We start from the raw sequence: 24,123 nt of genomic DNA on the forward strand, positions 1-24,123 counted from the left end.
GGAATTAAATGTGGTTTCTTAAAATTTTGCCTTGAAGATAGAGTCCTGACAGTATTATTTAATGTTTAAAGGTTATCTGTAACATTAAGCTTAACTTCTCCTTGAAGTGATTAGACCTAATAGTCAGTATTCAGCCTTTGCTTTGGTCCAGTCAGAAGTATGAAAAACAAATGTATTTGTGGTATTGGGCATTGTGTTATCCCTCCTCCTGTAAAGGAGGGACTAAGCTTCAATACTGAAAAAAGCATACTTATTTTTCTCTTTCAGCCTGAACCACCACCAACAAACAAATGGCAACTTGATAATTGGTTGAATAAAGTGAACCCACATAAAGTGTCACCAGCTTCTTCTGTGGACAGTAACATCCCATCATCTCAAGGCTATAAAAAGGAAGGCCGAGAACAGGGCACTGGGAATAGCTACACTGATCCAAGTGGACCTAAAGAAACGAGTTCCGCTACTCCTGGACGAGACTCCAAAACTGTCCAAAAGGGATCTGAAAGTGGGCGTGGGAGGCAGAAGTCTCCTGCGCAGAGCGACAGCACAACACAAAGGAGAACTGTAGGCAAAAAACAACCCAAAAAGGCTGAGAAGGCAGCTGCTGAAGAGCCCCGTGGAGGCTTGAAGATAGAAAGTGAAACCCCTGTAGACATGGCTACCAGCATGCCCTCCAGCAGACACAAGGCAGCCACCAAAGGCTCAAGGAAACCCAACATAAAAAAGGAGTCAAAATCTTCCCCTCGACCTTCAGCAGAGAAAAAGAAATACAAGTCAACCAGTAAATCTTCTCAGAAATCGAGGGAAATCATAGAAACAGATACCTCATCCTCAGATTCAGATGAAAGCGAGAGCCTTCCTCCTTCCTCACAAACTCCTAAGTACCCTGAGAGTAATAGGACTCCTGTTAAGCCCTCCTCAGTGGAGGAAGAAGATAGCTTTTTTCGTCAACGAATGTTCTCTCCTATGGAAGAGAAGGAACTTCTTTCACCCCTTAGTGAGCCTGATGACAGGTATCCACTTATTGTGAAGATTGACCTGAATCTCTTGACTAGAATACCAGGAAAGCCTTACAAAGAAACAGAGCCACCCAAGGGGGAAAAGAAAAATGTGCCAGAAAAGCACACAAGAGAGGCTCAGAAACAAGCCTCAGAAAAAGTTTCCAACAAAGGCAAGAGGAAACATAAGGTTTGTAAAGGGTTTTATTGAAATGCAATGGAAATCTGAGCCAAAAAATAACGAGTTGAGTTGTGGCTATGAGGGAAAATAGAGGGTGAGCCCAAGGCCCAGTTGAAGCTGCAGACAGAAGAGTCTCCTGAGGCCCCCAGTGCCTCCACCTGTCTTTCAGTCCAGCAGGTAGTTTCTAGTAGCCAGGTCAGAAAGGAGCCGGGGCTTCCTCCCCGAGTGCACACTGGCCGGTGTAGAGGTGGGAGTCAGGCAGAGGTTGCACACTGTTGTGCACTGCATGCTTCACCTTTGGTTTGAAATATCTTTGGTTGGGTTGCATACTCTCCAGGTTATCACAGTCCCTAACATTTCTCTGTTACACTCAGACCAGATCACACTTTTAAAATTACTAATTCTAGCTAAAAAATTGACTCACCAGTTTTGACACGTCCTTAAGAATTTCACCAATCCAGTGCACATATCCATGCCCCAGCTTTTTTCTGTTTTGAACACACATATCTGCAAGCTCAGAACTAAAAAACATCTGCTGGCACACTGCCAGTTCTTATCCCTAAATACCTCCAAGATAATTTGGATTTGGAGACCAAGCTCAGTGCATATATTTAAGGTCAGCTTTTTTTAGGTCCACGTAATATGAAAACACAGATGTCTATGATTGTAGGATAACGGACATAATGAAAAGAGCTGAATAACATATATTTAAATAGAGTGTAACAGCTTGATTTATTCAGCTCTAGTGAGGAATTTTTAGAGAAAAGTACATTTTTAATCATCTGTTTTGAAGAATGGTGTAATTTCCTGATACATGTATGAGAGTATGATTGTAAAGACTGGAAGCATGAGCAGGTGGCCAGAGAGGCACCAGAACGGCTGTACCAGGTAGTGTCAGAACAAAACCTCAATCTTAGTTGACCTGGAGAATTTCACACAGGAGGATAGAAAGACTAACATTTTCCTAAAATGAAGTGAGCCAGGGGTTTTCTTTTTTTGTTCCCCTTCCATAAAACCACAGTATTATGTGCAGGTGATGATATATATTTGGCAAAGTAGAATAATACTTGTCTCTTTTCTTTTTTTTAGTATCTTCAGAAGTTGAAGATATTTTAAAATTTGAATTTCTAGAAAACTGGAGTTTACTACTGTCAATGCTATAGATAATGAGTTTTAGTCAAATAAAGCATCCCTATACTACATCCCTAATGTAAGCTATTTAGGACTGCTGGTCCCTAAAGCCCACAGCCTCAGATTGCCAGATGTGGTTATGGGCCTTAATTCATAGAATTGCATGAAATAGAACATGTATGTGACATGCTTTACCCTTTAGAAAACTAACATGTTTCTTACAGAATAAAAAAATGGGTCCTTTTGTGCTTAACAAGTATAACATGTTGTTTATGAGATTTTAAAATGTTTATAATGTAGAAAGTCCTTTTTACAATACATATAACTTGTAATTAAAAAATTCCCTTCCTCTAAAAGAAATGTCCCCGTACCTCCTCTCCTCCCTTATATCTCTCTGGTATATAGTCCTCCCAAGTATTTACAACAATACTTGTGAGTCAAATTTAGATTCTATGAAATGTGTAACACCAGGAAACTTGGTGGTGACTTTTGAGATTCTTGGCTTCAGTAAAATTAAATGTCGGGGAATTTCTAAAGATAAAGCAGGTAGTATGGAGAGGAGACCCAGCCAAGAGTAATAAAGGATGTAGATTAATTTTTCTCATGTTTCATGTGTTCATCTTTAATCATTTTGTGTAAAGGAACAGATTCTTTTGTTACGGCAAAACGTACATAATTTTGTGCCCTGATATTTGAAGCAGATATCAAAGAGTGAAACTTAGATTCACCCAGGAAAGTAGCATTGGCAATTATAGATGGGCTCATAGCTTGTGTCGCAGCAAAAAAAAGTTTTTAAAAACCTATTAGGCTTGGGTATAACCAAAAAGGTGGATAGTAACAAGTGTTGATGAGATGTGGAGGAATTGGAATTTTCATACAGTGCTGGTGGGAATGTAAAATGATATAGCAGCTTTGGAACCCAGTTTGGTTGTTCTTCAAAAATTTAAACATAGTGTTACCTTATTATGTCCCTGCCAGTCCAGTCTTGGGTATATACCCCAAAGAAATAAAAACGTGTCTACGCAAAAACTCATATTCAGATGTTCTTAGCAGTATTGTTCATATTGGCTAAAAAGTGGAGATAACCCACATGGCCATCAACTGATGAGTGGATAAATAAAATGTGGTATAGCCATATAGTGGAATATATTTAGCCATAAAAAGGAACGAAGTAATGATGCATGCTACAACATGGACGAACCTTAAAAATATTTTGCTGAATGAAGGGAGCTAGGCACAAAAGGTCATTTATATTATATGATTCCACATATATTGAAAGGTCTAGAATAGGCAAATCCATAAAGACAAAATGTATGGATTACTGATTGCTAGCATCTGGGGTAAGGTGACTGCTAATGAGTACAAGGGTGTCTTTTGAGATGATAAAAATGTTGTACAATTGGTTGTGGTAGTGGTTGTATAGCTCTGTGAATATATTAAACACTGAATTGTGTTCTTTTAAAGAGTCAATTTTATTGGTATGTGAATTTATATTTTAATTAAAATTTTATTCTCCCTCAGAATCGTTAGCCTGAAAAGATGTCATTTGAAGACTAGAAATTTGTTTCAATATTTGGCCTCTGTTAATCTAAAATAAGAGACCTCTTCTGAGCCTTAAAACTTAATTTACTGAACATTTTTAAATGGATTCTTTTACTTCACATGTATCTTTCTGAAGTTTATCAGGGATAAACTGTTTGGGGGTGATGTGTTGGAAACAAGTTAGATGAATAAAGTTCAAACCTAGCAGCTTCTTTTTCTGTTTTTCATCCAGAATGAAGATGATAACCGAACCAATGAGAGCAAGAAACCCAAAATGGAAGACAAGAATTCAGCAGGCCACAAGCCACCCAGCAACAGAGAGTACGTCCCCAAACGTATTACAGGCGTATTACCGCGTTATTTCTTATTGGGTACTTTCTAAGGTGCTTAGAATGCTCCTTTTAGCAGGTATATGTCAAATAAATGTATACACATTCATATACCAAATAGTGGGAGCTTTTGTTATAGTTACTAGGGATAGAAAGCATTGACGATTCAGGCACTTCTTCCTCTGCTTTTTTAGTGGAGTAGGGGTGAAGATAGGATAAGAATTAAAGTAAGGCTTTACTACTATCTGGCTAGATGACAAACTTATCTGTAACTTGCAAGATGCTAATTGCAAATTTATGAGCATTAACATCTTTATTTACCATTCACCTTGTTCATTTATTCAACCAGTATTTATTGAATACTTGTGTGGCAAGCCAAGGTTTAGGCACTGGATATACAACCATGGTCGGGGGGAGAGAAACAAGACTCCTGCTCTCATGAAATTTACAGTTTTGTTTTGCAGAAATCATGTGTCCTAGTAATCAGATAGGGAAAAAACAAATTTGTCTTGAAAGCAGGCAAAGAGAAATGAGAAAAACCCGTCACCCCTATATGACTGTGTGGAGAAATGAGGGCATTTGCTTGGTTTGGCAGGTCATCTAAGCAGAGTGCAGCAAAGGAAAAGGATCTACTGCCTTCTCCTGCTGGGCCTGCTCCGGCAAAAGACCCAAAAACGGAGCATGGCTCTCGGAAGAGGACTATTAGTCAGTCTTCTTCCTTAAAGTCAAGTAGTAACAGCAACAAGGAGAATAGTGGCAGCAGTAAAAACAGTTCCTCCACTTCCAAGCAGAAGAAAACTGAAGGGAAGACTTCCAGTAGCTCTAAGGAGGTCAAGGTAAGACATTTGAGCCTGAGTCTTTTGAAAATCGATCTCGTTGCCATGTGACTTATCCAAGGTGACACTGTGCTTTGAAAGTTTTATAAACATCTCATTAAATTTATAGGCCTGTGTATTTTACTCACAAAATGTCATGATCTTGATAATAAACTTATGCAGTGATCTGAGACCATGAAAGCAGCAAGTCAGGTGGCCAAGTGTATAGTAATTAAGATAGAAACCCATAATCAGATAAGTTGGTTATGGAAAAATAGTTGATAATGATCTAGTTATAAATAACCCCAGTTGCTTGTCTATGGTTTGAAATTGGCTTCAGATTTTTTAGAATTGGATTTTGCAAGCAAGTTATATTATGTAAAGTGACAAAGCAACCATTTGGCTTTGATTCATGAAGAAAATTCTTTAGCTGAGCTTACTCTAGAATTATTCCTATAGCATGATCATAATGTACGGGAATATTCTTATACTGTTTTAATGTTTGTGGATGGGGAATTGGATCAAAGAAGCTTTTTCAGGGCTGTACTCTCACCCTCAATTTGTTTACAAGGTTATTTGCATTGCTTTCTAAACTGTTTTAATCAGGAGCAAACTCCTTGACAAAATTAAGAAAATACCTAGATTTTAAAGAATCACTGGATTATTATTTGTAACTCACTGGATTATTATTTGTAACTTAAGTAAGCAAAGGTTAGAGAGTTGAAAAACTAGACTGTTAAAGGCAGTTGGTTGTGCTTATTAAATGTGGTAATCTTTCAAATTGAGGTTATTTTAATTGTAAACAGCATCTCAAATTGAGATATGCAGAAAGTTTTTTCTCCAACTGGGCACCCTTCTGTAGTAGTTTAGAGTGAGTCCTGGTGTCCCTAAGGGACAGGAGTGTCCTATTGGCTTTCACTGTCCCAGTTCTCTGCTACCTGCCTCCTGGCTCTTTCTCCATTTCCCATCCTTTAACTGTAGAATTTTGAGGCCTGTATGCTTATTTCTTGAAACCTAATATCTTTTTGATTACTGAGCAGGGTAAGCTCATTCATTGAATGAGCTTACCCTGCTCATTTTGCTTCTGTTATCTCATAGGTAAGACTCACTGCCTTTGTTTCTTCCTTACTGGTTTGTCAGCTTCTTGAAAGCAAGAATTTGTATCTTAACTTACTTTCTGTTTTTCATCCAGTGTTTAACTTACTGGCTAATCAGGAAATATTTGTTGGATCAAATGTAGTTATTCAGTACTCTGTTATTATTGACAAAATATAAAATAGAAGCCCTGACCACTTTGATTTCAAGATCTTTTGGCACTTAACGATTGTTAAAATTGTTAACTGTTAGTCTTGGCAATTTTTATTAAAGAAAAATCTATAGTTGGAAAATATGCTGTTTCTCTCATCAGCTGAAGAAAAATTAGCTAATATGGAAACCCAAATTACATAAATTTTTTTTCCTTTTCTAGTTATTTGCTCATATTGTCAAATTTTTGAAAATGGCATAAATTTGTAGTGTCTTATACTTTTAATATCTGTGACATCTCTGTATGTTCCTCTTTTGTTCTTAATATTAGCTCTGTGTGCCATCATTTTTTCTTGATCAGTCTCATCAGAAGCCTTTCAATATTCTTTTCAAAAAACCTTTGTTTTTGTTGATTCTCTATTTTTATTTTCTATTTCATTTATACTCTTAATCTTTATAATTTCCTTCATTCTTTTTGTTTCGCTGTTGTGTTTACTAGCTTTTAAAGATGGATATTTCATTAATTTTTAAATTTATTTTGTTTTTTCTTTCTCTAATATAAGCATTTAGTCTATATATAATTTTCCTCTAAATACTGCTTTAGCTGCATTACACAAGATTTGGTATATAATATTTTTATAATGCCATTTTAAATGTTTTCTAATTTCCACTGTGATTTCATCTTTGACTAGTCATTTAAAAGTATGTTATTCAATTTCCAAATGTAGGAAGATTTTCCAGTTATCTTTTGGTTAATGCTTCTACCTTAATTACATTGGGACTGGAGAGTGGTCTGCATGGTAGCAATCCTTTAAAAATTTTTGAGATTTGCTTTATAAGAGGGTACAGTATGTGGTAGATTTTTATAATCTATATTTGCTTGAAAAGAATGTATGTTCTATATATATTGGAGACAGGGATCTATATAATACAATTAGGTTAATCATGTTTTTAGATCTTCTCTATGTTGACTGATATTTTGTGATTTTGGCCTGTTCATTGAGAGAAACGTGTTTCACTCTCCCATTATTTCCACAGATATACAGGATTTGTTTATTTTTGTAGTTCTGCCATTTTTTAAATTGAGATATATTTGATAGATTGTATTAGTTTCAGGTGCACAACATAATGATTCGACATATATGTATTTTGTAAAATAATCAGTACAATAAGTCTAATTACCATCCATCACCACACATTAGTGATTTTACATATCACACACATAATTTTTATATAAGAAAAGTGTATTGAAATAGCTGGAACATTTTTTTATCTTTCAGAAACTTCAGTCTTCAGTAAATCTGAATCTAGGCACTATATATCTAAAAGCTGTTTTAGTAACATTACATTGCAACATCATATTCAGGAAGCTATTTCCTAAACACGCAAACTTTACCATAAAGAGCTTAAGTATTTTGTCATATCTCAAGACTTATTTTCATTCCCTGAAGTAAGCTGTAATGGGTGGAACTGAAAAGCTCTTATACAAGAAAAGAAAAAAATGGTTACATTATTTTCTTTTTAAATCAGTTTTAAGCATAAATAGTTAAATGATATGTTACTGGGTTTTCTAATGTTGAAACATTCCTACACTTGTAGGATAAATTCTACTTAAGATGTTTTGTTATGGAAAAATGTATATTCATTTTAGTAAAAGTTAGGGCTGAATGGGGAAACAGTTGGGAAGACAGGATCATAGCCCTGGCATAAAGGGCTATGTTGGTAGAAGGCAGAATAATGTTAAAGAAAATGGCTAGGCTTTTGAAATATGACAGTTCTGGACCTAAAAGGTAAATTCCAGCAGTGATACTTAAAAGCTGTTCAAACTTGGGCAGATTACTTAATTTCCTTGAGACTACTTTTTATTCTCTCCTAATAGCAGCATATATTTCATAGGGTTGTTGAAGGATTAATGACTGTGCTAAGCACTTAGTAACTTAGTGCTTGGTAACTAAGCATAAAGTAAATGTTAGATGATATTATTACTGTTTTCATTGACCAGTAATTACCAATAAATTTTGTTTTAAGTAGTACTGGTATTTTTATATTAAGTTTGGTGTCTTATGTTTTTAACAAGTGCCTAGGTAAGTGCCTGGCACATAGTAGACCCCCTAATAGTAGAATGAATATTTTTGGTTATATAAAATGGCTTCACTCTGTTAAAAGGTTGTTTACATTCTGAAATTCAAAAATTTTATAGCAGATTACTGAAGGCAGTGGAATTTATTTTTACCAGTGGCTCAGGAAATATTTTTAGTTTAATTTTAATCTCCTCACCATTTTCAACATAGTTATGTATTTTTTTGGGTCAGGAAAAGGCTTCAAATAGCTCCTCAAACTGTCCTCCATCTACACCAACTCCTGATTCTTCTAAGCCTCGAAGAACAAAGCTTGCCTTTGATGACAGGTGAGATAAGATTTTTTTTTTTATGCATTCAAGAAATCATTCCAGTCAGCATATAAAAAACTCATTTTAATTTATGTCCATGACTAGAAGGTTTCATATTTGTGCTGGGACCTACAGAATATTCAGAATTTAATTTGAAAGGCATCCACTGGTCCCAAGTATTGCTTCTTTAACTTAACTCCATGACTCTCATAGGGTATATGAAAGAAGTGCTTTCCAGGAGAACCTTAATGCTGCTGGTGTCACTGTTTAAAATAGGGGCTTTATTAAATTTGTAAGAGCTGTGTTAGATTTTTTCCTTCATTTTGGTAAAAGATCCTTTTTCCTACTTATATTTTATTTACTGTAAATCTTTCGAACAGCTTACATAAGTTAGTATTTAATGCTAGGGAGCTTGATTTCGATTTTTCTAAGTAGAGAATTTGCCATGAGTTGACCAAAATGATTTATTCTCTTAACCCAATATAAACATCAGAAAAAACTGAATCAAATGTTTAGTAATAGCTCATTTTCTTTACTTGAGGGCATGAAAACTGAAGGATGCTGGAGTCTAAAATGAACTAATATTACCTCATGAAAATATTTACCACTTTATTTACAATAGCAATTTACATTGCAGAAATTATTCAGCAGACCATTATTTACAAGAAGCAAAAAAGCTAAAGCACAATGCAGATGCATTGGTATGTAAACATTCTCCTCACATTTATGTATTTAATCAAATTAACTAAATCTTCATTTGTTGTTTGTTCCCATGGTGCATGTAGCTCTCATTACCCTTTCTTTCCTTTCTTTAGTCTGACAGGTTTGAGAAAGCTGTGTACTATCTTGATGCCGTGGTATCTTTCATTGAATGTGGGAATGCGTTAGAGAAAAATGCTCAGGAATCCAAATCCCCATTCCTTATGTATTCAGAGACGGTGGAACTCATCAAGTAAGTGGGAAAACTTGCCATATCATTGACAATATTGTTTCTATGGTCTATCCAGGAAGAGGCTGAAAACTATACAGTTATGCACGCTATAATGACGTTTCGGTCAGTGACAGACCGCGTATACAGCAGTGCGCCCATAAGATTATAATGGAGCTGAAAAATCCCTATGTCCTAATGTGGTCTGGTCCATGGTAATGTCGTAGTGCATTGCGGTGTTTGTGGTGATGCTGGTGTAAACAGACCTGTGCTGCCCATCATATAAAAGTATAGTACATACAATTATGTACAGTACATAAAACTTGATCATGATAAAACAACTGTTACTGGTTTACATATTTACTACGCTTTTTACTGTTCTTTAGAGTATGCTCTTTCTACTTATAAAAAAAAGTGTTTTAAAACAATATGCTCTGTTAACGCTGGCAGCAGCCTCATACATCTTGTGTTTGCCTCTTGATTGCATCATTTTCTCTTGTGCCTGATTTAATCTCATGTTGTTTTGTACAGTAGCATGCAGTACAGGTTTGCAGCCTATGAGCAATAAGCTATATCATCTAGCTTAGGTGTCTGGTGGGCCATGCCATCTAGGTTTGTGTGAGTGTACCCTGCGGTGTTTACATGACAACGAAATCGCCTAACAACACCTGTTGTTAACCAGCACGACTGTATACAGAAAAGCTAAAGAGGATGCTTAATCTTTTATTGTCCTTGGATAAGGACAACTAGATGTTTCAGTGGGTGTTTTGCCTTTATGTAGATTTTATTTTAATATTTTAAGGGAAGTCATAAGATCAAGGTGAAATATTTTGTGTCATTCATTTGTTATTTTAACTTGCAGATACACTATGAAGCTAAAGAATTACTTAGCACCAGATGCTACAGCTGCAGATAAAAGACTCACAGTACTTTGGTAAGTGTTGTATGTTCCAGCCTCTGCCAGATAACAGGGAGTTCCATAATAAATTGTGCTGTCTTTGCTCTTCTGGAAATGATCCTTGAATCAACATTCCATAACCCAGTCATAAATCTATTTTTAATTGGTAAAGTAGAAAATAACTCAAAATCTCTACTGAAAGATTTTAATAGTTGTCAGTCTCTGATCCATGGCCCTCTAGACAAAGGCCTGGGTAGAGGGGACTGATATTAGAATTCTCCATTTTTATTTTTCCAGGCTCTTCCTTTGGTACCCTCTCTCTCCATTCACATATACACCTTTCCTTGGGGAGCAGACATTTAGCTTGCTCAGAATAAAGACTGTTGCTTGTATGCCAGGGAGAGGTATCAGTTCATTGTTACAGGTACTTACCGGGGCGGGAAGCTGTGGATAAAACTGACACAGTCCTCTTTGTTACAAAGTCTGGTGTCTAGTGAGAGGAAATAAATTTATCAAATAATCACACAAGTATATAAATTAAGTCCTCTGAAAGAAAAGTATATGTAACAGTGAGAGTAGAGTGTAAGAGACCTAGTCTTTAGGTAGAGGAAACATGTACAAGGGCAAGAGAGAGGAAAGAAATCGGAAACTATGGAGGAACTAAAAGACCAGTGAGAAGTGAAAGTGATTGGAGAGATAGGCGGTGGTGATTGTGCCTGGCCTTTGTAAGCTGTGTTAAGTTTTATATGTGTTTAATCAGTGGTAATATTCATAATTGAGTTTCTTAATTTTTGTTGTTTTATTTTAGATATTTTTATAATTCAATCTAGCAATTCTGCCCTCCATGATTTTTTTTTTTTAAATTCATGTTAACAGTGTTGGGTCCTGTGGGTGCGGTTTTAATTTTTGAATGTCAACAAATCGGAGGCTAGTAGTCCTAGGTCTCTTCCTCTTCCTTCCCCCTCCCTAGGGTGTGTACCATAATGAGAACACAGCTTTTGGTTTTGCCTAAGAGTTCATATTGTTCACTTTATGCCTTGGTGTGTTCACATGAGCCAGTCCTATCCTCTTGCACAATGCAAAGGTTGTCTGTGCAAATAAGGCCAGAGCGTGCTGTCCTGTAAATGAACTGCCCTTTCCATTGACTAGCCTGCGATGCCAGTCTTTGCTGTACCTGAGGCTATTCAAACTGAAGAAGGAAAATGCTCTGAAGTACTCAAAGACACTGACCGAGCACTTGAAGGTAAGTGTACCAAGGAGGAGGGCCCATTTTCCAGGAAACAAAATTTGTGAAGTCTCCTATCACCACCCCAAAAGTGCCTTCATGCTTTACCTGCCGTGGCAAGGAGGAAGCTACTATTTGATTGTAGAACCTGTGTAGCCATGGATTCAGTAGCTCTTAATAACATTTTAGTAGATGTAGGCTATTTTTATCATGAAACCTAATTTATACTTTTAAAGTGGTCTTTTGTTTTCACTACCATCTTTCTCTTTTTTTTCATGACAGCAACACATAAATCTTCCTAAAACCTTGCCCTGATTATCACTGGGAACCCTTCAGTGTTTACCATTGCTTGCTGGGTCAAGTCCTGGCTGCTTACCTGGACCTTAAAGGCCCTGCGGGTGTCTCTCTTGTTCCTTATGTCACATACATTCTCTTTTCTGCAGCTTTTGTTGGTGGTATGACTCACCTCAATGCCCTCTCTCCTACTCTTAATCTGAGTGTTATTCTTTGTCTCTCTCTCAAGTCTTCCAGAACACTCCAGTTCTTACCTTTTAATTTTTATTACGTACATTTTCTCCACAGAATTCTTATAATAATTCTCAAGCACCATCACCTGGCTTGGGAAGGTAGGTCAATTTTATTCTATAAAATATTATTTCTGATAAGTTTATTTTTTATGTAAGAGTGGAATGGATAGGGTCCAATTTCTAAAAAATGGGGAAATGACAACTTTTTAAATAAAACCATCTCTAATAAAGTGTTTTTAAGTCACATTTTTTCTTTTTTATAAATTGAAATAGAGTAATGAACTTCATGGCAAGATTAGAGAGGGGACGTTTCACCTCTAGAAATCTGAGTTTTTACAGCACCTTAACTCTTCTCATAGTTTGATTTCTGTAGCTACTTGAGCTTTTATCACAGTGAGTTTACTCAAATCTTGACACGGCCAGAATTTAATAATAATGGCATGATTGTCATTTCTCCTTTCTCCCCACATTACGTTCATCCCACCCTTTCCCCAAAAGAAGGAAAAATACCATGAAACCTTTTTTGTTGGTAAGTTTACTGTTCAGTTATTATATTTGTTAATTGACACTTTGTCATTGCCCCTACATATTTTCTTAACCAAATTTATAGTGCTAAAAGTGCAGATAAAAATATTCTTAACAAATAGGTTTTTTTCCTCTAAGTTTTATATGATTTTCCCTTTTTTAATGGTCTTGGGTATTTTCACAACTTTTAGTACTACTGAAATGAATGAACCCTGCCAGTTTTCAAAATGTGTTTTCTAAGAAATATTTAATCGACAGAAGCTTGAGATGATTACAGTTGATTAAGAAAGTTGTATTTTTGTCAGCTCTTGGTTAAACTAGGGAAGTACCAGAAATTATGGAATTTAAACTAAGATGTTCCCATCTACTACCATAATTTTTATGTGTTAAATTGTTAATTCCACCTAACTTTCCACAAAACAATTTGAAAGGTTCCTAAATATATGTCCAAATAGATAGAAAGTGTGTTGAGCTGGGAGTGAGTTAATATAACTTATTCGTTCAACTACTAACAGGTGTATGACTTACTCAGTTCTTTTTCATCTCTTGTTCTGTTGCCATTCGTTAAAACCAGGAGTACATATATACAATGGACTATTAACTCAGCCATAATAAAAGAAAGAAAAGAAAAGAAATCTTAGCATTTGCAACAACATGGGTGACCAAGACGGTATTATGCAAAGTAAAATAAGTAGGACACAGAAAGACAAATAACCATATGATTTCACTTATATGTGGAATCTAAAGAACAAAATAAATGAACAAACAAAACAGAAATGGATTCATAGATACACAGAACTGGTGATTACAAGATGAGGAGGGGTTTGGGGAGGCTGGGAGAAAAAGGGGAAAGGATTAAGAAGTACAAATTGGCAGTTAAAAAATAGTCACAGGGATGTAAAGCACAGGGAATATAGTCAATATTAGTATAATAACTATAGTGCCAGGTGGATACTAGGCTACTTGGGGGAGATCACTTTGTAAATTATATAAATGTCATTATGTACACCTGAAACTAATGTAAAATAATATTGAATGTCAACTCTAATTTAAAAATTAAAATTAAAAGGCAAAACAAAGAGTCTAAATAAAATGATAATTCACAATGATCTTTAGCAAGCCTAAGTACTTATTTAGAATTGTACTCCTCTGGGAACCCTTCTAGTTTAAAAGAATCTTTAAATTTTAAAACCTTTAAGTAGGAAGAGCCCGTGTGTAGTACATTGGTTTCATCACGTCCACCATATCCACATGGATAAGCTTTCTGTTTTCTGTGTGTAGCAAAGCTGTCGGGATGCCTTCCCCTGTTTCTCCAAAGCTGTCACCAGGCAACTCAGGAAATTATTCCTCTGGGGCCAGTAGTGGTGCTTCAGCGAGTGGTTCTTCAGTGACCATTCCACACAGGATCCACCAGATGGCAGCCAGCTATGTTCAAGTTACATCCAACTTCCTCTATGCCACAGAAATTTGGGACCAAGCTGAGCAGCTTTCCAAAGAACAAAAAGGTAAGAAGGTCTCTGGAGAAACTTTGAGGGATGGAATTTTTAAAAGGAACTTTTATGATCTAGTTAAGTAAATGTCTGGAGTACATTTTTAGTTTACTATCTAGCCTAGAGTTAATGATAATCAGTTTGCTAATCTCCATTGCTTAACAGTCATATTGAATGTACTGCATTTGGTCAAGAGCTACTACTTTTCACTATACTGGTGAAACAAACTAAACTAAAAATAGTTTTTGGTCTACGACAAATATGCCTTTGTTCTGGCACATTAAATGCAGCTCATACTATAAAGTAAAATATATGTTCTATTCTAGGATAACGGTAAAAGTGGTTGTAGGCATAGGATGTTGGGGTTCCCTACCTCACCTATTCTTTTCCCCTGGACCATTTTAAAGCAAATACCAGATATCATGATGTTGCACCTGAATACTTTGGTGTGCATCTTTAGGTGATTTGGAATTTTCTAAAGCATGACTACCATCCCTTTATCACAGGGACCAAAATTAACAATAACTCCTTTATGTCATCTTATGGGCTAGTTTACTATCACATTTCCCTGTTACCCCAAACATGCCCTTTTTTTTTTAACAATTGGATTTGTTTTAGACAGGATTCAGTCATCGATCAGTCTCTTAAGTATCTCCCCACTCCACTTTTTTTTTTTTTTTTTTGGTGGCCATACCATCAATGTCAAGGAGAAACTGGACCATAGAATGAAAATGTGTCATATTCAGGATTTGACTGATGACTTTCTATGATATCGTTTAGCTTGTTATTCTGTCCCTTTTCTTTCCTTCATACTGACAGTTATATCTTGAGGCTTGATTAGATTCGAGTTTATTATTTAGATTAGAACAGTTCGCGGGTGATGCTCCATATTGACTGTTGCATCATAGTGTGATGCATGTGGTGGTTATCGCTTTTTTAGTGATATTAAGACCTGACCATTCATTCGTTTAGGTGGTGTCAGTCTGACTGTTTGATGTAAGATCCCTACTAAACTTTAACTTACACTTTTAGCATCCATTGATCATCATTACCTGCATTTATTATCCCATTAGGAAATAGAGAAGACCCTTTTCTCCTCAACTTTTTGATTATTTCTGTTCTTATATAAGTAGGCTGAGATCTTTATTATGAGAATGATCCTCTTTTCTGTGTACCTGTATCAACTCTCTGCTGTCTGAGTCATACATCCAGCGCTCTCTCTTCACCCCAAATTGCATTGGGATCAAACATTAGCATACTGTTGTCCCATCCTCCCCTCTGCACCTGGCCTCACATATTCACATAGGAAGAATCCTTTCATTTCCATCCCTTACATTTTTAAACTACTGTCTAAAACATAGGATTTATTTTTTATCAGTGTTGCATAATGTGACAGCAAAAAGGTAGGATACAGATTGTCGTACCTGTCTGACCTCAAAGGGGCTTTTATGGGGAAACATGCAAAAATCATCATCCTTTTGGGTACCACTTGCTTCTTAAAGAAGAGCAGTACACAGAGAATATATTGAGTAATAGAACATTGTGGCACTAGGTCTCCATTTTAATAACATTTATATTAACAATTTGTAATTTCCATTAGCAGAATTCTGCTTATATGTATAGCATTTTAACTCCTGACCATACAGTTTTTTAAAAATGTTTTGTGACTCAGGAAAAAAATATAACTTGAGAGACTATGGGATGGTTTGTTCTAAGACATGGACAGTTAGTGTAAGAGGGAGTATTTCTTGACTTCATATGAATACTATTTTACAGTCTAGACTAAAAATTTTAAAGCAATGATTCAGAAAGAGCGTATGTTATTTAATGAGTCTTTTTGGTTTTCTAGAATTCTTTGCTGAACTGGATAAAGTAATGGGCCCTCTCATCTTTAACGCAAGCATCATGACAGACCTAGTTCGCTACACCCGGCAGGGACTGCACTGGCTTCGCCAGGATGCCAAGTTGGTATCTTGAACTGAACACATTCTCGTTGCCTCTGATTTTCTCCACAACACTGTGTTACATCACGAAGGAAACTGCCATAACTCGCCACCTAGTCGACACTAAGAATGAGGAATGGTTTTCTCCTCCCTGGTTCATGTGTTAACTGTTTTTATGACCCAAAGTCATCATGTCAGTTGATCCCTTCAGTATTCCCAATATGAAAAATTATTTAAATCTGTAGCACATCAATAAGATGGTTTCAGTCATCTGTCATAATTGAAATTCCAGTTGAAAGTCATAACTAATCGGTTGAAATTCTATTTATTTTAATTTTTTTAAGTTCTCAGATTGGGGCTAGTTTAAAACTTAATTATTTCTGTCTATAAATTTAACCCGTTAAATATTTAGTGTAAATTTAATATAGGCATTTTTATTTATTTTTTTGGGAGCTTTGTTACCTAACGTCTTTTTTGTGGTAGCTCTTCTAAGAGTAAGAGTTGGTTCATCTAAAATATGGACATGTTCTTTCTACACCTACTACCTGATAATATTTCAAATCTTAACTACAATTTTATTAATGCAGAGTTTATACTTAGTAATAAGGATATTCTACATATGAAAAATCACTTAAATATGAGAAGATAGCATTCTACATGGATATAAAATGAAATATGTCTGATTTGGTATGCATTATTTCAAGAACTGTGAATGTGTGTTAACACTATAACAATCACAAGGTGACTATAACTTGCATTTAATGCATTACAAAAGAGGGCAGGCAGATTTTCTAGGAGAAACGTGTCGTGAAGGGTTTCATTAAAGGACAATCTTAAACTTAATGGATTTTATTAAAACCATGGGTTCTTTTTTGTTGCTTATTATTTTGACACTTAACTGAAACAGTAAGTTAACTGTTGAACAAAGAGTGATCCAACTCCTGAAGGTTGTTGCCTGTTATCTCTTTCATGGATAATGTTTGAAGGGTAAAATCTTTCTTCAGTCTTTTGATTTAAAAAAATTTTTTCCACGCTAGATTATGATGCTCTGATAGGAACATACAGCGATATAGGAATGGGCTGCAGCTTTGGTGTGTGTGCTTTTGCTGTACGACTTAGAGTTCTAATGCCTGGTGTGGACATGATGGATTTCTCCTTCTAAAACTGTTTTGTAATTACTTCCTTTGTATTATGAAGGCCCTCATCAATGATGTATATTTCTGATGGGATCAGAAAATTCACACTAGAAAAATACCTAACTTAGTTCATTGTGAGCCCTCTTGGGAATGGGAGGTGGGGCGTAGGGGTAGAGCTTAAGAAGCCAGCTCTGTAAGAGTTGTCTATCAAAGCACCTTTCCCTCCCTGTAAGGTACACGTAAGAGTCAAAGGTGAGACATATTCCCTCTATCTTTTGTTTTTAGTGCCCCTATCACGTCTGGTGTGCCTTAAATCTTACCTTTAAGTGAAGACTCTATGGACTGTTTACAAGTGAAGTTTTACATTAGGACCAGATCGCCCATACGGTTGGTCTTTTGCAGTAATAATGTTAAATTCTCTTTCCTTTTAAATCTTCCTTTAGGGTCACATAAAGATTCATTCAGAAAAGCTAACGCTTTGGTACATGACTTAGTCTAGTCTATTGGGTAATGCTGCTTCAAAAAATAGTTTGTCTTTCTCCCCATTCCAAAAGTGAATCCATCCAATTAGAAAAAAGGACCGTCCTGCTATTTATAGATGATTGCTAAAGCTTGAAGTTGGGAAACAAGGACTAGAAAATCTCCAAGCCCAGTGGTGCAGTGAATCCTCTGTGTTGAGTCTCTCTCACATTTACTTCTGAAGCTAGAAAACTTTGTTGTCCTGTGGCTTCATGTTTATAGAGCTTCTTAACTGCTTTGTACTTCATGTTGTTTTTGCATATCGTTGGAGATTGAAATCTGTAGATTATGTCGAATTTAACCTTTTTCCCTTGGAGAAATTGCCTCTCATATCTTTCTGATTTAATCTTCGTGTGTTTTAGAAACAGTTTTCCTTAAGGGGACAATTCTCAGTGATCGTGGTGGTTTTTCAGTAAGGAACTGGCTACTGTTTACCCTGTAGACATATGTCCTGGCCCTCTCTGACTTCTCTGACAGATTCCTTCGCTTATAATGATGTCTTAGAAGTGGAAAATGGATCCTTTGAGCTTTTAGACTCTAAGCCACAGCGGCCTCCAGGCACATCTGAGTTCCAGTGTGTGCTAGGAGGAGTGCTTCTGGGTCACGCTGATATTTTGTTAAAGCAGAGTTTCCTGTATGTTTTATGGTGCTGCTCTAAGATATTCTCTCTGTAAAACTGTGTCAATTCTTGGAGAACGAATTTTTCAAGCTTTTCACTGTGGAGGGATGTTCCCACCAGGTGGTAATAGGCAATGGATCAAAATCCTATCCTAAATAATTTTCAGTGTAATAGTCTGTGGAAACACCACTTCCTCTCCCCTGAGGCCATCTCCTCAGAAGTTCTGTCTGTGTCTTCATCCACTCCAGCACACACTTTGGACTCCTTTCCAAGTGACCATTTCTCCTTCCTCACTAGGTGTCTTCAGTGTTCTCTAACCATTTAATACTGAATTTAACAAGTGGCTAAAAATTTAACTCAGTCTGAGACTTGTACTTAATATATAGTTAATTATAGAAATAGCAACTATTTAAAAACTTATTCTGTTGACTACTCTTTAAAATCACAGTTGTATGCCAGGAGGCAGCAGCCTACACCATTGAACTCTTTACAGGCAACCAGCGAAGAGGTTGCAGTGGATGAAGTTGTTACATGGTAGTCTTGCCCAGCCTGGCCTGAGCTGTGGGGAGCATTTGCCTGCAGGTGATTCAAGCTTCCACAGTCCAGCCCAGGCCCAGTCTGGCTGGGGTGGGCGCATTCAGCCCGTTTCTTGCCTCATTGCCACCTTTTTCTGGGCAGGTAGCTGAGAACTGACTCTATAAGAATGAGTACTACAGATAAATTTACAGCTATAGTTGCTGAAGAGTGGAGAAGGTTGACCATCACTAATTTAGCTCTCCAGTGCAAAAGCAATCTAGGGTAATGTGTACACATGCCCACACATGCCTGTGATCTGGGGAGCTCTTGCACTGATGGATCCATAGGCATCTGGGCTGCACTTTGAATGACACACTTGTGGCTTTATTAGATTCACTGTTGCTGTTGCTGTTGCTGTTGTTTTTAATTGTTTCTTTTCATTGAAGAAAGGTTTAATCAGCTAGATCAGACAGCATCATTTTGTGATGACAGAAACTTTGGGAAATTACCTTTATTGAATGAGCTTGCATTGTGAAGCAAGCCACCTACAAAGGCACCTGTTGTAAATGAAAGTCCTGGCTCTGGGGGCTGGCAGCACCCTGGAGTTTCGGGGCAGCCAGGGGTCACTCCAGTCTGTGATGCCTAGCTGTAGAGGAGAGGCATCCTGTGCACTCTTCTAGGTGTGAGCATATGCAACTTTGGATTTTAAAATTATGTACACATACACACTTTATATATATGTATGTATGTATGTATGAAAACATGAAATTAGTTTGTCAAAATGTGTGTGTGTAGTTTTAGCTTAGTGCAACTATTTCCACATTATTTATTAAATTGATCTAAGACACTTTCTTGTTGACACCTTGAATATTAATGTTCAAGGGTGCAATGTGTATTCCTTTTAGATCTTTAAAGCTTAATTACTATTATTTGTAGTAAATTAACTCTTAAAATATATTTGAGCTCTTTGGTAGTATAATAGGGCTCTTACAGGGTGGGATTTTAATTTCCCAGTTGCTAGTTGAGCAAAATGGACTCGTTATGCGTTTTGAATTATAGGAGTTTGCCTCTGGGTCCCAGGAACATCTACTGGGAATGACTGTTTTAGGCAGATTGTGATGATATTTTTAAAAACAAAACCTAAGAAAATTGGGAAAACATTTCAAATCCATATAGACTCCTATAACTCATATTCCCTATCGGAACACGTGGAACACAGATTTCATTTCAATTTCAAGTATCGAGTATTTCAAGTGTTGGAGAGGCAGACTTTTTTTCCAGTAATAAATAATATTGCACATTTGCTGTTTGCTGTTCAGTAAGGTAAATAGAAAAGTATGGAATGACTTGAAATATGTAGTGACAAGAGACCAAATTGGTCATCTCTGTGAGCATTTGGTTCACATACTCACTAAAGAGAAATTCAGTTTATACCCTAGAACCAAACTGGCAAGTGACAGGAAGTAAATTAATAGTTGGTAAAGCCGATGCTGATTCTACTTTATTGAACTCTATGGTTAATTTAAAAGAACTTACTATCTCCAGAAGAGGGAATGGAAGGAATATCTAAGTTTCTTCTTTTGGTCGGAATCTGGTCACAGAATAAGGCATCAAAGTTAGGTTTGAACCAAGTCTTGTAGCTCTTTAAACACCCTAAAATAGCACCCTAAGAAATCATCATGTAACGAAGACGACTTTGGGGGAATGTCAGCGTTGACCTACACTTGCCGCCATTGCCCAGCTAAGCATAAATTGTCATTCCTAAAAAGAAACAAAGTTCTCTAATGAGCATGGGAAAAATAACTCCCACCCAGAAATTCTAGTAATACTCAGTTTTGACCTCTTCCTGCTTCCACATGGGGTTTCTTTTTGGCTTTTCACCATTGGAACTTTCTACCTGCTATGTTCCTTTCTGGAAACTATCCATTTGGAAATGCTGCCTTTCAAGTCAATTCCATGGTTATCCATACTGTTGAGTTTGTTGTTGCTGTTCAAGAAGTGTCCCCATTTTACAATTTTATGCACACACCTGGCAAGTCATTGACGTGAGCATTCAACAGTACTGGGGCGGGCGTGGGGCGGGGCTCACCAACAGAGCTGGTCCAACTGGCAGTGCTTGAAAAGGCACCACCTTTGAGGATCAGATGTGAGGTTGGGAAGCACAGTTATGAAAATTTCTCTCTAGCCTCCATTTTGAATGGTTTTAAGAAATTTTGTATATGGAGGTTGGAAATGCTTATTATATTTATTTAAAATCTTTTTATCTTATTTGAAGTTAAAATTATTTGGTGAATAATGGTTTGATATTTGGGGAGGGTTTTTGAGGGGAGCTAACGCCACTGATAAAAGTCTGTTGATTCTGTAGAAAGGTACTGTTAGTGTCTGAGTGGATGCCTTTGTTTTGTGCACGATCCAGATCTTTGTTTTACATTTTTTTATCCAAAATATTTAGGCATCTGACATTTTCAACCAAAATTTCAATTATATACTGTGATTTTTGTTGCAATACATTAAAATTTCAGAGGTACTTTGGGGCTCAAAAGCTAGGATTTCTAAGTCAGTATGTGCATTTCACATCATAAAGCTGTTAATGGTGAGCAAAGTATTATATACTAACTAGATTTTTCCACATCTGTATAGTATATTATATGTATTTTGTGGTATTGAGATTATAGAAAGTTTAGAGTGTCAAACATGCGTTTAATGTGTATTTTTAAACAAATTTATGGCAATTAAAATATTTGGAGACAAGGGTATCACATTTCAATTTGTAAAGATCTTTTTAACTTTACTGTGTCATTAAGATGCTTTGTATAATGCCAAACCATAGCTGGAGAAACTAAGTTTAATAAATATCAAATAGATTTTCTGTATTAAAGTTTATAAACACTGTGCTCTTTACAATTCTTCAACTCTTACTATGCCCTTTTCATGTAATTTCTGTTTGATGTCTTAGGGTCCAGTGCTATTCTTCTTTAAAAGTCTGGTCCCACTAGTCCAAGTCTCATTTTCTGATGACAGAAATTCTGTACTTGCTAGCAATGAGTCCCTTAGCGTAGATTAGAATTCACCTTGCTCCCCAGAAATCTCAGACAAATTGTTTTTGCTATTCATGGCGGCTTGGGCTTCTATCGTTTTTATTAAACTAGATTTTTCTTCCAGTCTTGCCTACTGTTCAGTCATAGACAGACTTGGGCACATCAGCGGGTGGCGAGTGCCAACATCACCTGCCCTTCTTTGACACCCACTGAAGAATTCTTTACAGGAAGTCAGGAAGGGCTAGGATCACACAGCTGATGAACTTGCCAAGGCTGATCACATAAGCTGTTACTAAACTTACGCCTTTATTTAGCCTGTCATGTTCTTTATTTCTTGAAAAAAATCTCAACTATCACTACTTTTGTTACTACTCACTGTTAACTTTCCACATTAAGAAATAACACATCATTATTAGGCAATGCTGATTTTTTTCTATAATGCACAAAATGAATCCTTCCCCTCAAAGGCTTGAATTATAGACTGCCAAAATGTTAATTTAAGAAATTTAATAGTATACATAGAAAAATAAACTCTAAATTGACAAGTTTAGTTATGTTTATGTAAATAACATTCTAAGAAGAAATGGAGACCAATTTAAAGCATACATTTGTCTTTAAATATTACAAACAAGATTGCTTCACTTAGGTATCTCCAGCCAAAATGCAGTTAATCAATATTCCATAGAACGGAGCATTGAAGGAGAGTACTGTCTTCTTTTCCCTGGTATGTACATCACTCTTGGGCCACACTTAGGGAGCAGCGTCTCTTTCTAAAGGGAAAGAAAGGTGGTTTTAAAGACAAAGGTAACAGTGCCCAGAGACAACCTGCTGCTTCCTCTGGTTGATCTATCCATTCTTATGGAAGACTGAAAAAAGGAATGGCACTACTCCTCCACAGTACCCGTGTGGAGCTGTTCTTGACTATTAACTCCTGAGGGATTCTCCTCCATGGAGCTTTCAGCCTCAGTCCCCATCCCAATTTTATTCGTAAATCTGTGTGTGTGTTGAGCCCTCTTCTGCCCAGCTTCCCAGGCCTCTAGCTCAGCTCGGCTTTGTGGAGTACCTGCATAGCCTGGTGACACACTCGGAATCGTCCCGGCAAGAGGCTCCAATGGGCCTGAGGGAAACCCCTCTCCAAAATGGGGTCATTCTCCGAAGCCTTCTCTTTGTTGAACTCAGTTCCGGTATTGGGGAGCCATCTACCTGTAGGGCAAAGATAGGTTCATCTCAGGTTTGGAAGAGTTGACACTCTGCAGAGCACCTTGGAAGAATGATCGTTCCCAAGATGCTGTAGGCTGAGAGCAGAGGGGCCATTCCTCAGGACTGAGCCAGGTTCTCGGGTTCTGCCCACAATCCCAGCACCACCACTGCCCCCACACTTCCGCACACATGTCCTTACCTGGCCCAACAGCAACAGGTAGATCATAAGCAGAGCAAAGAGTTTGAGGTGCCACATCTTGACTCGGAGGATGTTGGAGCCTGAAACCAGGGGCAGTTCCTACTTCCTTTTATAGACTGAAATCCACCTCTTTTATGGTTGCCAGATGAGACGGGGGCAAAGTTTATTTTTGCAATCAGGGTCGATTTAATAAGTTAATGTCTACCAGAGGAATGTGCTCAAGGCCTCCCTTGCAGGCACGTTGTATTTACTGATCCCTCATCTGGACTTTGACTATGTTACTGGCTTGGACCCTTTCACCCATTAGCAAAAGTCAGCATTACCCTTTCCCCTTTGAAAGCCACGTGAAGCCATTGAGGGAGGCTAGGCATCTGGCCACATTTGGATTCCAAAATAGCTCAGTGAGATAACTTTAATCAAAATAGAATTCTGATAATGAGGTCTTCAGAAATAGTGTTGACCCCTTCCAGCCTTGTCTGGGAAAGAAGCACTGATCTCTTGTGTTACAGGCATTTGGATAAGGCCCTTACCTCCCTGCTGTGGGAGGATGCTTCAGCAAGCATGGCCTGCATGGCCTACAGTGCCCCAGATCCCCCATTTGTATAGATGAACTGTCACCCTAATTATCTGCTCTAGGTTGTCTCCCTAGAAGAATGGAGACCTAGCTGTAGGAAGTCAATCTCTGGCCTACCTACTCTCTTCCAGGAAAAAGGGCGATCAGGACTGACGTGGG

At 37.1% G+C, this 24,123-nt stretch overlaps 2 protein-coding genes across 4 annotated transcripts in view; one reads left to right on the forward strand and one right to left on the reverse strand.

Annotated features, from left to right (window-relative positions):
- AFF4 (ALF transcription elongation factor 4) overlaps positions 1 to 21,826 on the forward strand; it is a 46,737-nt gene extending 24,911 nt beyond the window's left edge. For 2 of the 3 annotated variants that reach the window (XM_039879916.1, XM_039879917.1), the window contains exons 10-20: positions 268 to 1,185; positions 4,082 to 4,170; positions 4,774 to 5,014; positions 8,551 to 8,645; positions 9,265 to 9,328; positions 9,443 to 9,579; positions 10,418 to 10,489; positions 11,603 to 11,696; positions 12,261 to 12,304; positions 14,012 to 14,235; positions 16,070 to 21,826. In XM_039879916.1, coding sequence (XP_039735850.1) covers positions 268 to 1,185; positions 4,082 to 4,170; positions 4,774 to 5,014; positions 8,551 to 8,645; positions 9,265 to 9,328; positions 9,443 to 9,579; positions 10,418 to 10,489; positions 11,603 to 11,696; positions 12,261 to 12,304; positions 14,012 to 14,235; positions 16,070 to 16,197 — 2,106 coding nt within the window. In that variant the 3' untranslated portion in view covers positions 16,198 to 21,826. The remainder of the gene's footprint in view (positions 1 to 267; positions 1,186 to 4,081; positions 4,171 to 4,773; positions 5,015 to 8,550; positions 8,646 to 9,264; positions 9,329 to 9,442; positions 9,580 to 10,417; positions 10,490 to 11,602; positions 11,697 to 12,260; positions 12,305 to 14,011; positions 14,236 to 16,069) is intronic. The other variant, XM_039879915.1, reaches the window with a different exon arrangement.
- Positions 21,180 to 23,547, reverse strand: LEAP2 (liver enriched antimicrobial peptide 2). The gene is made up of 3 exons (XM_039879920.1): positions 23,391 to 23,547; positions 23,055 to 23,194; positions 21,180 to 22,761 (listed from the first exon to the last, which is right to left on the reverse strand). Exons 1-3 carry the CDS (start codon positions 23,445 to 23,447, stop codon positions 22,725 to 22,727), a joined length of 234 nt encoding a protein of 77 aa, XP_039735854.1. The 5' UTR covers positions 23,448 to 23,547; the 3' UTR covers positions 21,180 to 22,724.
- Positions 23,548 to 24,123: the final 576 nt, after the last annotated feature.

This window comes from Pteropus medius, unplaced genomic scaffold, assembly GCF_902729225.1.
Source record: "Pteropus medius unplaced genomic scaffold, Ma_sr-lr_union100, whole genome shotgun sequence".
NCBI lineage: Eukaryota > Metazoa > Chordata > Mammalia > Chiroptera > Pteropodidae > Pteropus > Pteropus medius.

Coding starts and splice junctions, on each gene's coding strand:
- LEAP2 (XM_039879920.1), bottom strand. CDS start 23,447: ATGTGGCACCTCAAACTCTTTGCTCTGCTTATGATCTACCTGTTGCTG. Junction 23,195..23,390: donor ACCTGTTGCTGTTGGGCCAG/GTAAGGACATGT, acceptor TTTGCCCTACAG/GTAGATGGCTCCCCAATACC. Junction 22,762..23,054: donor TGTGTCACCAGGCTATGCAG/GTACTCCACAAA, acceptor CTTTCCCTTTAG/AAAGAGACGCTGCTCCCTAA.